The sequence below is a fragment of the Carassius gibelio genome, chromosome B15 (genome assembly GCF_023724105.1).
Source record: "Carassius gibelio isolate Cgi1373 ecotype wild population from Czech Republic chromosome B15, carGib1.2-hapl.c, whole genome shotgun sequence".
NCBI classification, from domain to species: Eukaryota; Metazoa; Chordata; class Actinopteri; order Cypriniformes; family Cyprinidae; genus Carassius; species Carassius gibelio.
This window is the reverse complement of record NC_068410.1, coordinates 15336130-15350860: the sequence shown is the minus strand read 5'-3', so window position 1 is coordinate 15350860 and position 14731 is coordinate 15336130. Positions and strand designations below refer to the sequence as shown.

At 40.5% G+C, this 14731-nt stretch overlaps 1 protein-coding gene across 7 annotated transcripts in view; it reads right to left on the bottom strand.

Annotated features, from left to right (window-relative positions):
* The window catches only part of LOC127973163 (protein turtle homolog B), a 72725-nt gene that overhangs the window by 42204 nt on the left and 15790 nt on the right, over nt 1-14731 (bottom strand). For all 7 annotated transcript variants that reach the window (XM_052577285.1, XM_052577287.1, XM_052577286.1 and 4 more), the window contains exons 2-3: nt 14084-14281; nt 42-188 (exon numbers count right to left, since the gene is read on the bottom strand). In XM_052577285.1, coding sequence (XP_052433245.1) covers nt 42-188; nt 14084-14281 — 345 coding nt within the window. The remainder of the gene's footprint in view (nt 1-41; nt 189-14083; nt 14282-14731) is intronic.

Here is a 14731-nt window from a genome sequence, read left to right as displayed (position 1 = left end):
CTTTGACAGTACTAGTGTGGTGAAAGTGGCGAGGTTCTCACCGTTGACTGTGAGGTGAACCCAGCTGCCGTTGTGGAAGGTGTCGTATTGTTGCTCCAGCATGAGGACCCTGCATTCGTACCAGCCCTGGTCTTCTGAGCGCACCTGGTCGATCTGCAGAGACGCCTTGCCATGCAGACTGGCTCTACCTGAAAACACACAGGAAAAAAAGGAGAGCAGAGTGGGACTGCGGCAATGGACTCACTGCAGTCAAAGACAAGCTCACGTTCACTTAGCATGCACACACACACAGTTTATATCTCATATAGTATGAACACATTTATGTTTGCATGTCTCTGTGAATCAGACGAATGTATTTGTGCGAGAACCTTTTTTTGCATGCAGAGTTATTGTTGTTATTTAAAAGTAATTATTTGTTAATTAAATTAATCAATTAAAACACTTATTATTATTATTATTATTATTATTATTATTATTATTATTATTATTATTATTATTAGGAATGTTGGTTTGGCAACTAACTGAAATAAGTTTAAGCTAAAACATTTTAAATAAACTGGAACTAGAAATAAATACAAACTAAACTTGAATAAAACTGAAATAAGCATAATTAAACAGAAATAGTAATTTGCATTTATACAAAATACAAATGACAACAAATTGAACAATTAAATTATATAGTAAAATATGATATAAACAAATATTATATGAACAATTCAATAGTAAAATAATAATAAAATAATAAAATTAAGAAACATTTGAAATAAAATTTAAATTAAGTGTTCAAATAAATAGTATCTAAAAATATTAAGAAAAAATATAATATACTGTATAGTACATTTGTACTGAAATAACACTAGCATAGCTGTAGTGATGCTTTGTAAGTAAGTTCAAATACTTTAAATTAAAAGAGGAAATAAATACAAAGCAGCATCAACAGAAAAAAAATAATTTATTAAACCATGAGGAGAATTTACGTATAAATTGTACATGAAACTATTCTTGCATAGACTATCAATTCGAAGTGACAATTTAAGTAAAAATCATTTTAAGTTCATTCTCGTGTTGCATGAAAAAGGCTCATTGCAATGTGTCACACATAGTGCTAATGTGAAGAATGTTGCATCCAAAAAAACTGACATGACAGACAGCGGCACCAGTAAATGACAATGTAACAAATGCACTGACGTTAACAAACAAGATAGATGAATTTCAGGGTCTACAGTTTAATCTGCCTTGTTTAAAATGATTCTTACTATGCTGTCACTGCATACTGCGCTCTGCTGAAACAGGAAATTTATGTTTTAATTAGCTGTCTGTGTAATATTGGTTGGTGGAGATTATTATTAGTTGCTATCTCCATGAAATAAAGCCCAGTATTGCCATTATGATTACAGTTAATCACTCCAACATATAAAGAGAGAGAGAAGAAGAAAAAAAACGCCCACTGAATGTTAAAATAGTAACTCCATGAATGTTACATAGCTTAAAGTCTATGCAAAATAAATACAATTATTTAAATATTTATTTATGCATTTCTTTACTCTCAATTCATTTCATATTTATTTATTTATTTCATACAGAAACTTAGTATTTTTAAGGTTTCACCAGTGACAGTTTCACAGTTCACAAAATGATTAAACGATACGCAGAAAGCCAGCGAGTGGAGCAATGTATAACATTACAAGCAAAGCAATCTTCCCTTGATTTCAGCCCTCCTACACTATCGGATGAAATGTGTGCTTCACTTGAAATAGAAAAGAACAAAGTATCACAGCTCACATCTGAGTGTTACACGTTCTGTACTAAGAGGCTTAGCAACACCGACAATACAAATAGTCACAGAAAGTGAGAGAAATTTGAGCAGTCAAGCATCTTTCTGACTGATCTAAGCCATTCCAGAGCTGGTCACTATCAAAATACAGTAACCCATTTGCATTTTTGAAGACTTTAGCTGGGATTTAATGTTTTCGAACGTTCACCGTGAGCATCTCAGACTCCAGCTGGCCTTCATACTTCATACTGCTGTGAAGTGAGCACTAGATATCATAGCCCCGGGATCACAGCTGCACCTGAGAGAGGAAACAGCAGGTTTCCAGAGCAGAAAATCAATACAGCACGGGGCAGAGGAGGCTGCGGTCTTGGAGTAAAAAAATAAGGCCTTCAAAATCACAGCTATTTTTGTGCGGGGTGATAAAGTACTGATGGGATCTGGCATTGGCATCAAAGTTAGAGAGCATCTTCACACTGAATGTTACAGCAAATAAAAGACGTTCTCGAAGCCACTGCTAAAAGGATTGCATCAACTGCCAGTGTATTTGAACACGTTTTAACATGTTCTATGTCAGTGTATTTTAACTTAAAATTTTCAACTAATGGTATAACTAATCAGTAACTGCATTTTAGTCATTTTAAACAGTTCTTGTTTTTATTTGTATTTTAGTGTTTTAGTACGTAGCACATGTAACCAAATATTAAAGGTGTCATAAAATGCAAAAATCACTTTTATAAGGTTTTTGAACATGGTCGTGTTGCCGCAGTGTTTTGTTTTATAATTGTTTTATAATTCCAAAAAATCATAAACAGTCTCTCTACACAAGCAGTTCCAGACTATGATTACACAGTCGGTGAACGTACCACCCATTTGTGACGCTCTCTGCCGTATTAGCATATACACAGCCCTGAGTGACAAGCTGCGGTCCGCCATTACTGTTCTCAAGCTGTAGCTGCTGGAGGTACAATATCAACACCAAAGAGCCATTAAAAGTGTTGTGTGTTGGGATGCACCAACGAACATAGGAGTCTCCATAGACCGCTGAATACACAGTGGTAACATTTCGTTTTCGAAGGAAATGTCCCTGAAAAAAAACCCCAGAAAAGTCCCATACATTTGTGCTAGCATTTTACACCAGACATGACTGCCTCAGAAAAATGAGGCTCAGTTCAGCACTGTAGTTGTGCAAAGATTGCTTCTGAAAGAGGGATCGATACCAACGCTTCTTGATCAAACGTCCAGACTCCAGACTAAGTAAGCATTACACCACATATTTTGTTTTCCAAAAAAGCTTCTTGGCTCACTGTAAGGCTAATGTTGCTAAAGCTACCATTGTCACTAATGCTGTCTTCACGTGCTACCAGAAAGATTTTGAATAGGAATGTGGTAGTTAAAAATTTCGTTTGGAAGCAATGTGTGAGGTCAGTAATACCCTAAAAGTGACAATTTCAAGAAGCTATAAAAAATTATGTGTGGTATTTTGAGATAAAACTTTCCATACACGCTCTGAGAACATCAGAGAAAAATTTAAAATACTGTATCAATGCATTCTATGGCACCTTTAATGTACCTGTTTAGTAACATTAAACCAGAATAGTGTTTCTTGAAAAGAAATCCTAGTGTAACCCTATTTCCTCGAGGGAACGAGACGCTACATCGAACAACGCTTTGGGGAACACGTTAAGCATGAGCGACTCTGAATATCATATCCAATCTGTCTTATAGAAGAGTGTGACATCACGGGCGGGGTGATGTAAGTGACCAAGAAGCTATAAAGGCACGAGCCGCGCAGCTGGCTTCAGCTTCGAGTACCAGCAAGCACCGGCAGGGGTGCCGGGGGTATGGCCTCGAGACACAGAGTCTCGTTCCCTCGAGGAACTAGGTTTACATACATAACCTGGAGACGTTCCTCTTCAGGAACTCGAGCTGCGTCGAACAACGCACTGGGGAAAGAGTACCAAAGCTGCCAGACTACCAAACCCCTGCCTAGTTTGTATCCGTAGAGCACAGCTTAGGACAAAAGGACTGAAGTGCCTGGATTGACTGGCATGTCTAAGCCATAGAATCTTGCAAAAGTAGGAGGCGTGGACCACCCGGCAGCATTGCAGATGTCCAGCATGCACACACCTGCTAGAAAGGCCTTGGAGGCCACCATACCCCGTGTAGACTGAGCCTTGGCTCCCAACAGCGAGGGACGACCAGAGAACTCAAAGTGGCGCTGATAGTCTCAACTATCCAACACCTAACGGTCTGCTTAGAAGCAGGAAACCCCTCTTGGGGTACAAGCATACAAGCAATTGGTCCGTTTTTCTCCACAGGGCAGCTCTGTGGACGTATGCATCCAGCGCTCGAGCTTGACACACACAATTTAGCTTCTCTTGGTCGGGCTCCCGAAAGGGAGGAGGACAGAAGGCCTGCAGCACTACAGGTTGTGGTGTGATAAAGGGCACCATAGGAACATATCTCGCTCAAGGGTATATGAACACTTTTGTCATTCCAGGTGCAAAATCAAGATAGGTAGGGGCCACTGAGAGGGCCTGCAAATCTCCTACTCTCCTCAGAGAGGTAATGGCCAACAGAAAGGCGGTTTTAAGAGTCAGATATCTGCAAGATATCTTGAATCAGTTTGAAAGGAGATTTGCAGAGAGCCTCTAACACCACACCCAAGTCCCAGGGTGGAACACGGGACCGTACTGGAGGTCTCAGTCTCAGCAATCCGTGGAGGAAACGTGTAACTAACTGTCTAACTGTCTTCCCAAAGACTGGCTATCGAGAAGAGCGTGGTAGGCCACAATGGCTACCACGTAAACCTTCAACGTGGAGTGGGTCAACCCTGCAGAGAGCTTGGCCCGTAGGAACTCCAGAACTGTACCAACTGGGCAGTTTGCTGGGTCTAGCTGGCTGTCTCTGCACCATGAGTTGAAGAGTTCCCACCTCAAGGCATACAGTTTCCTTGTTGAAGGATCTCTGGATTGGAGGAGGGGGCCACACCACAGCTTCCACAACTCTGGGTGAGGGTGAATTATTGTACCCTGCGCCTGTGAGAGTAGGTCTTTCCTGATCGGTATCTCCCATGGAGAGTCATTGAGGAGCGAGACCAGGTCAGCGAACCATGCTCGGCCCAGCCAGAACGAGGCCACTAATAACAGATGGACCCCGTCCCGGTGTACTCTCGCCAGAATTCCCGGGAGCAGAGCAATAGGGGGAAAGGCATACAGACGCAGCCTCAGCCAGGTCTGTACCATAGCGTCCAGTCCCAGAGGAGCTGGATGAACTAGAGGGAACCAAAGGTTGCAAAAAGGTCTACTTGAGCCCTGCCAAAAACTGTCCATAACTGCTTCACTAGCTCGGGGTGAACCCTTCATTCCCCAGGCCTCGGCCCCTGCCTCGACAGTATGTCTGCTCCCACATGTAGTTTCCCAGGAATATATACTGCTCTTAACGAGAGGAGTTTGCTCTGGGACCACACAAGGATCTAGTGTGCCAGCTAGTACAAGGGGCGCGAACGCATACCTCTCTGGTGGTTGATGTAAGAGACCACTGATGTGTTGTCAGTGTGCACCAACACATGGTGACCCCTTAGGTCTGGGAGAAAGTGCTTCAGTGCATGATAAACTGCTAGCATTTCTAGACAATTGATATGCCATGTCAGATGGCGACCGCTCCACAGACCACGGGCAGGGTGGGCACTCATGACTGCACCGCAGCCAGTGATGGATGCATCTGTCGCTAGTATTACACGGTGACAAGGAGCTCCCAGCACCAGGCCCTGATTCAAGAACTAAGGTTTCTTCCACGTGTCTAAGACATGGAGGCAGCGCCGAGTGACCTTGATATTTTGAAGTGGATTGCCCCTCGGGGAAAATCCCTTGGTCTTGAGCCACCACTGTAAGGGTCTCATTTACAGCAGGCCAAGAGGTATCATGTAGGATGTCTCAAACCCAGCTCCCCCATATGTGCGAGGACGACATCTCGATGCCGAGCCGCAACCTGCTCTGACTGAGCTAAAATTAACCAATAGTTGAGAATGCAGATGCCCTGCATGTGCAGGGAAACCAGAGCCGCGTCTACACATTTTGTGAATGTGCGGGGTGAGAGTGCAAGGCCGAAGAGAAGTACTCGATATTGGTAGGCTTCACCCCCAAAAGCGAACCTCGGAAACTTCCTGTGTTGTGGAAGGATGGATATGTGGAAGTATGCATCTTTGAGATATATTGTGACAGACCAATCCTCGGACCTGATCTGAGCTACAACATGCTTGATCATGAGCATTTTGAACTTCAATCTCATAACTGAACGATTTAAGACCCTCAAGTCTATTATCGGACGCAACCCCCCCATCCTTCTTTGGAACTGTGAAATACCGGCTGTAGAACCTGGACTCCCTGTCTTGAGGAGGGACCACATCGATGGCCTCCTTCTCTAATAGGGTTTTCACTTCCTGTTCCATAACCAGACCCTGCCTGGGGCCGACTATCATCGGAATGACCGCGTTGAATATCGGCGGCGCAGAGCCGAACTCAATACGGTAGCTTTTTCTACTGTGTGCAGGACCCATTGAGATGCATTTGGCAGTAGTTTCCACTCTGCTAAATAATCTTCTAAGGGAATCAGTCTCTCGAGACTGACCTCTGGTGCAAGAGGCCCCCAAAGGGAACGATGCTCGCTGGGGACCGCTGCACCCTGGAACACTGGCGGAGGTTGGCAGACCGGCCCCAAGAGGACGCTGAGGCGAGACGGGCACTGTGTAATGCGGTGTACGCCACTCTACCCCAGTAGGGGACGCCCTCTGCAGTTGTGACCTAAACGTGTCAGGACTTCTTAACCGAGGGCCTCAAAGCCTGAAGTATGGCCCTCAGATCCGCCTTAGGCTGGGAAAAACCCTGGTTCAGAGCGTTGCTTCAGCCTCCGGTCCAAACGCAGGGGGAGCGCGGGCGGCAATGCTCTGACTATAGACTGAGAGGGCTGCTCCCGCCCAGCAGTCTCTCCAGTATATATAATTCTCAGAGTGAGATAAATGTCATTATTTTCCTCAGAATTTAATGCAAACAAACAATCAGATGAGTAAACACGGTCTGCCTTGTTGGTATAATTCATATCTAACTTCTCATAGTCAGATAGATACTAAATTTAATTCCTCAGAATTAATGCAGTTAACCAATCAGACGAGTAAAGATGGTCTGGTCTTGGTAAGATTTACATCAAAACTGAAAAATTATGTAATACGCGCATTGCCTCGGCAACACGCCAGCCGCTTAGTCATACAAACAATATTAATATCCTCAGAGATAAGTAGCTGCAGCTGCGAGTTTACAGAGGGGGATGGTACCACTGCACGTGCTTCCGAACCTCGAGAATGAACCCTAAATCTAGGGAATATGGGTGGAGATAGGCAGAACCGTCTTCGCCCCGTCCTTAGATATGTGAGAAGCACAGTCAGCCCCCTTATTTTTTTCCCGAGAGCTGACTGCGTGAGCTGCGCTCCTCATCAATGCTGCTCGTTAGGCATAATATGCTTGTGAAACTGATGCTTGTATAACTGTTTGTCTGTGCAACTGATGTTTATGAAGCTTATGTTTGTGCAACTGCGAGCTCATCGACGCCCTCCGTTTCAATTTCCTCGGAGAAAAAAAGGCGGTGCATCACGGCCATCACTCGGGGGGAAGGTCCGAAGCACTCGGGCTTCCGCACCTGGAGATCGGGCAGATCTGGCGGGTGAGGTAGGAGATAGGGACGCGCCCGTCTTCATACCCTCCAGCAGATCTTAGCTGCGAACCCAGCGAGTTCAGGCGCCGCTCCTCCTCGGCGAAAGCGGGACCAACACCGCGAGGAATGCTGGCGAAGACTCCCCCTCGAGAGAGTCCTCCAGGATTGAAGCGTCCACACTACCTTGTACCAGTGCAGGCAGTTGGCTCCCTCAAGATTCGAAACAGCATGCCTTGATCACAGGCCGTGTATTCCCACTCGTGATGAACAGACAATCTGAAACACGATCTGGATTCACCTTTCAGATGTCTCATCTTAGCTTTGCTCTTTGACTACTGCTTACTCTTTGAGGAGCTAATAGTGACAAACAACAATAAATAAGACTGACAAGACAGAATGACATGCACAAAACATCACCCCGCCCGTGACGTCACGCTCTTCTATGAAATTCAGAGTCGCTCAAGCTAAATGCGTTCCCCAAATCGTTGATTGACGCAGCTTGAGTTCCTTAAGAGTTACTCACACTTGTGTTGCGACATTACTGTCTGATCCAATATAGTCGACACAGCATCGTCTTTTAGTTTCAAACTTTCTGAAAGTCTCGCATCAAACTGTGCCTTGTTTGTAAACTAACCTGTGGTAAAATTAAGTGAACAAAGGACTGAGTTCTTACTGACGCAGTCTGGATCTTCATTAAAAATAAAGTTAATCCATTCTTTCCTAATGCTGGGATCAAAAGAAAGGCAAAGCATATACTGTTTTTTCACAATTTGGCACTGCACAGCATCTTGTTAATTTAGTTGCATAGACCTGCATGGTCGCCTCTCTCATAAATACTACATGCACGAATCAATGGGCGGGGCTACACAGGCAGTGATGTAAAAGCAGGCATTGATCTTCTTCTCTGGAGGCAGTGCTTAGCTACACTATTACATCATAGAGTAGAACATTCCACAAGCTTTTGTTTTGGCAGACTGCCATCAATATAAGCTGTTTTTAGACTAATGAAAAAGTGTTATGGAACCGTCAAAAGATCAAGGGAATTTTAGTTTCTCAGTTTATGACCCCTTTAAATTGATCAAAAATGACAGTAAAGATATCTATTAAGTCACAAAAAAATATATTTATTTAAAATAAATGATTTTCTTTTGAACTTGAATTTATCATTCAAGTTTTCAACAATAATATTAATAACATTGATAATAACGTCATCAGCACTGATAATAATAAGAAATGTTTCTTTAGCAGCCAATTAGCATATTGGAATGATTTCTGAAGGATCATGTGACACTGCAGACTGCAATGATGCTGAAAATTCAGCTTTGCCATCACAGGAAAAAAAAATATTTATAAAACAATTATTCATTAAAAATAAATAATTTCACTAATTACTGTTTTTACAACATTTTGATAAAAAAAAAAAAACTTATCCCAAACTTTTGAATAGTAGTTAATATATATACAAGCTTCATACCAGCAGAAGTCTGTGAGGACTCACCTCAGAAGATCGCATTTGTTTTCACAGCACTCTGCGTTCTAATCACACAGGGCCGTTCATTAACAAACTCGTTAGGTGCTTTATTACCAAAATCCTCATGCAGGCCCTTGCCAGCTATGACTGGGGATGGATTTGTACACTGTGTTTTAGGGGCCTGAAACAGGCCCATCCTGAATGAATGCAATCTGCCTCTAGCTAAGACTCACTTTAGGAGAGCCTGTGTAAATCACATCTAAACTGCTGCAATGATTGCTGCATAGATTGTCCGTCTGCAAGACAATGAGGACTCTAATATGCTAAATTGGTCGAGGAATCAGACCCGGAGCTCTGGCAGTCGACAACAGGGAGAGAGTTTGGGAATTCTGCAGCAGAAAATTGCATTGTGAATTACAGTAATAGCCTTTTGGAGTTCAATGGTAATTGTGTGTGGGTCCAGCCAAACTGTGAGACTAAAGCCTCGTGGCGTAAAGGAACAATACGAAATGAGCTGCCATTGCAATGCTGTAGTACCCACAGGAGACAATGATATACAGTCACACCGATGGGAAGCCTGGAACTGAACATTAGATCTCATATGTAATTTAAAATGTAATGAGGCCACAACTAAACAGTAGAATGATTGTTAATTCACTTCCCACTTTTTCTCCCTTACTAAAATCAATTATTTATTTTACGGTTGAAGAGGATTTAATGACAAATTGCAATATAAAGATGTGAAGCACAAGTCAGTTCTTTCCTGGCCTTTTTTGAGCTTTAAACCTCTCATTAATAATATTAGCCGCTTTTCCACTGTCAGGCCAGTGCTTGCCAGTGCTTTAAACGGGCCGGGTGGGGCTAATACCGCTGCATTTCCGCTGTCGAGCCAGAAGCTCCACTGCGCTTCACTAAAACTCACCCTTTACATGCCTCTCAGGAACAACATCATGCAACCCCATCATTTCACCAACTAAGAGAAGTTGAACTTGAACATGCGCAAACACAAAACAAACACGATAACAGCAGCCTTTTGTTTGCATGCTTTTGTTAAATATTTAAATTCAAAAGCATCAATGTTTTACTATAAGTGATACATTGAGCATAATTAATTTATTTATCAGTATTGAAAATTAGTCACACAGAAATAAGTGTATTTCTATTTTATTTACGCTTAAGCGTTATGAAAATAGCCTGGTTATTCAGTCAGTTTCTGTTTATTTGCAGTCACATACATCACATTTAGAATTAATGATAATTTCTCTATTTTTATAAAAGCTCCCAAACAAAAACCATTATTATATTTTCATGACATAGGCTAAGTGGAGCTAAACTCTCGAGATGAGACTTATGACTGATAAAATATGTTACTACACGATTGTGATAGAGAATAAGAGGCTGACATCTGCTTTCTTCAAGCGGTCACAGTTTACTATGGTAACTTTACTACCTAGCGTTTATAGTCTTTTGCATCGCTTATAAATATTTCTGCCTTTTATGGTGATTATAATCCACATCGGATGAAATTAAAATTATTTCAAACACTCGCTGATGACTGAAGGTGAGTTTTGAGCTCAACTTATTTTTAAAAGTTTTTAATGCTGGTGTTATAGCTGTTATCTTTCTGAAATGCTGCGAGATGCTGACCCTCTCCAGTCGCGGAGTAACTCCGGCTTTGTTCATAACTAATCCTCTAGCCCCAGCTGGCTCGCTTTGGCCCAAGGCTTTCATCGGGCCAAAAAAACCTGCCCGTTGGCCCCAAGGAAGCCCCGGCGAGGCACGATCAAGCCCCGGAAGTGACAGTGGAAACGTGACTGGACCTGGCACACACTAGCATGCCCTCTTTTGGCCCGACAGGGGAGGGACAGGTTCAATTAAAACCACACATCTGATAAACCACCACAGTAGCTCTGTCCCAAAACCTAGTAAGCTACCTAACTAGTAAACATGTGAAGGCATCATAATTGTGCTCTTGACATGAAAGCTGTTTATTAGACAAATAACAAACTAGGAACAGTTATAATACTTGCAGCTAAACAGAGGGTAAGTTATAGATATATATAGTTTTTTTGTTTGATTCTTTAAAGTGTTACAAAATTGTGTGGTGTGTGTGTGTATATATACATATATATATATATATATTCCCCCAGCAGAATTCCTTTTACATAGTAGCAGTTAAAATCTCAACTTATAACATTAATGCTATCAAATTAAATATAAAACCAAAGCTATTTGCCACTGCCAGGGCATGATTTTTTTTCTAGAAAATATTTAATAGTTTGTTATAGAAAAACAAGTTATGCTCAGAGTCCAGAGCTTCGATCATAACTATATAACAGGCACCTTCCGAGTAGAGGAACTATTGCACTATGACACCATTGTGGGACCCAAAGCAACAGAGTGATTTGACTCTGCGATCGTGTGTGGTAAGCATGTATGAGCGAAAACTTCCTATACCTATAGCATAACTGCGTGAACATTTCTGAGTGGCAAAAGTGATAGATCTGTAAAGCTATATATATTGTGAGCTTGATTTTTTTACACTTATTTTGAAGTTACTGTACTCTGCCTTTTCATTGTTTGTAAAAAGTGAGAAGTCACACCAAGGAAAAAGGCAGTAACTTCCACATTATCATTATTTGGTGGCTGATCACCATTTACAAAATCGTTGTAGTAACATGCAGACATGAAGTTAAACATATGAGTGGAGCCTAACCAAATGACTTGTGAATTTATGTGAGCACCAGCAAGCGAAAATGCTCAGAATGCCTGTGCATTAAACATCTCAGATGAAGTTCATCACCATGGAATGATTTTATCGGGTTACAAGGAATGGTAGGATTTAATTGCGAACTGTTAGTACTGATTTGATGATGGCATTCGAGTCCACATGCATCCAATTAGACGTGACAGCATGGTGAATAATCTCTATTGTAAAAAGGAAAAAAAATCGTCAAAGATTATTCACGATTACGTGTTGCTGTCAAAGTATCTAGTCTTTACAGCACTTGGTTATATGGAGCTGTTTGGTAGATCACGATATATCTAATTCTTTTGTCTAATAAAGTGCTTCAGTGACAGATCGATGTATGAAATTATACAAGTTATACTGTAATTAAAATGTGGAAGACTTTAATGGACAATAAAACAAAGGCATAACACTGTATAACTGCAAGCCATATTGACGTGCGGCTAAACAAACACCGAAACCGTAACTCACAACTCAAGAGCAGTAACTGGTGTTATATGGTGTTCTGCCTTGGTTTCTCCAGGGCTTCTTGAAGTCAAAGTTAAAAGAACCTATTATTTTCTTGGGAAAACAACAAAATTGACTACAAATTTGATACTTGCAAATAATAAATAATAAAGGATGTCTAGAATGTCCCAAAAATATAAATAATACATTTTTGACCAAAATCGGTTTCAGTCTTTTTCCTTTAAACATAAATTATATATTTTAATAGTATTGTTATATATTATAATATAATTAATGTATATTTTTAATATACATTTTTTTTAATAAAATACATTTTTAAATATAAGTTTGTAAGTTTATATTTATATAGTTTAAGTTTAAAATAATGAATACTTCACTCAATATTTGCACTTAATGTATTTTAATGTTAGTTAGAGTATACTGTATATATTGTTAGCTTGCTGAGAATTAAGTCTCTGGTGCACTAATGTGCGGAGCATTTTGTGTTTCTGTCCATAAACAGTGTTCCAAATTATTCAACTAATGCGATCCCAGTACAGTCGATGTAGCTGCCTATGTAGGCCACAGACAGTACTGCAGTTAAACAGGTTTTGGAACTGAGATCTCTCAATGTAAAAAGCAACAGAAGTTTCCAATTGAATGAAGTGTAACATAGCAGTTAAGTGATCAAATAATTTCAGACAATCACAGAGATGGATTTGTCTTACACAGCTTTGCACCCTGTGTCGTGGAGAGTGTGTGCTTTGAGAAGTGCTGACAATAGCTGATTTTTCACCCAGACGGCCAGCAGCAGATCTGCTGTAATTAAGGTTCTGTAATGCACCTTGAAAAGGAATGAGTGCCATGCTAGCAGGCAGCCATTACTAAAGCTTTTCACAATCCATGTCAAGGGCCGCTCACACTCTCTTTTTCTCTGGGTCGGACAAAGGACTCCCTTTCACGTTAAGTAGTAAACATAGAAAAAAACGTGCTTTCACTCACACAAAATGAACACATTAGATCAAGTGCAACACTTCAGAATTCAAAAGGAAGACTAATGGTATGGCAAGAACTTTTAATGGTTTGTTTACAGTTAACAGTTTTCTCTTAATCTGTCACAAGCAGGTCAATTTAATCAAACCCAATCTAAAGCCCTGGGCTCAGCCCAAATTCACTGTTCCTGCTGCAAAGTCCACAGAGAATTTCCATCCTGGTTTATGACAGTTTTGATGAGGGTGTACTGTGATGTACTTGTTAGTTAGAATTATTGGATTCATAAAGGATCCAAAAGTCTGAAAATCTGTAATTCAAAATCTAATGTCAAAGCAGAAAAAATCTGCAAGACATCCTAATTTCATAATTTAACTTTTCATTCAAGCTGAGATGCTAGAAATACCATTTGTAATGGGAAAAAAAAATCTTAAATTGTAAAATAATGCACAATGGAAAGTGGTCTCAGTCATATAATATTATAGTATTTTGTTTTATTAATTTGTTTTATTAATTTGTATGTATTTTTTATGCTATGCTTTTGCCATAGCATAAAAAAATTAAAAGGTAATTGCAACTTCTTATCTTGCAATTCTAAGAAGAAAAGTTGGAATTGTGAGATATAAATTCACAACTGCAAGAAAATTTATATATATATATATTTGTATTCCGTGTTGGAAGGAAAAAATAGAAACATGAGAAAAAAACTCAAAACTTCTCAAAACTTCAATTTAAACTTTTCTGATTTTCATTTTAGGTTTCTTTTTTCTTTCTTTTTTTAAAGGAGTGAACTAATATTTTAATTTAATAAAATCTACATTTTATTTCAGCTTTCTTTGAAAAGACATGTACTCAATATGCTTAGATGACATAAAATGAATTGCCTTCTGAACATAATTATTCATTGTGATTAAACTCTGGCCACTGCAAAGATGCTGGTGCTTACCGGCGTACTCAGGGTCCACATGAGGAGGATAGAAACGGAAGTTGATGAAGAAGGGGATAGGCACACCGAATTTGAACCACTCCACCACATAGGGAGTCTGCTGGCCATTTAGGGGGTGGCTCACGTCACATCCCAAAACAACACTCTCTCCTGCACGGGCCGTCACAAACTGGGGCTCCTCTCTCACTCCGTGGGCACCTGGACACAGACAACACACACATTCAGCACAGTCTAATTATTATTATTTTTTTAATCTATAAAATAAAATAATTTTATGTTTTATTAAATGTACTAATGAGGAAAAATGGAGAGTGGAATCAGGAACTTTAGCATGCAAGGTTTGAATCTACATCCTCAGAAGTTCTAACATCACGTGCCATGCCACACCACCCAAAATGTACAGATTTTAGTCTACATTTGTCCCTTAAAACTACAATCAAAGTGAGGTGTCAAACAGCTCATTGTCCCATTTAACAAACATTTGTTGTTAAGACTTGGATAGTTTCCCAAACGCTGGACTTGTGAAAGTTCTCAGGTAATTATTACTTAAAAGGAACGGCCAAGCACATAATGAGATGACAAGAGGCTTATCCACGCACCTCATTGATCTCAGCTAATTCACACTTGGATGGCTTTTACAATATAAGA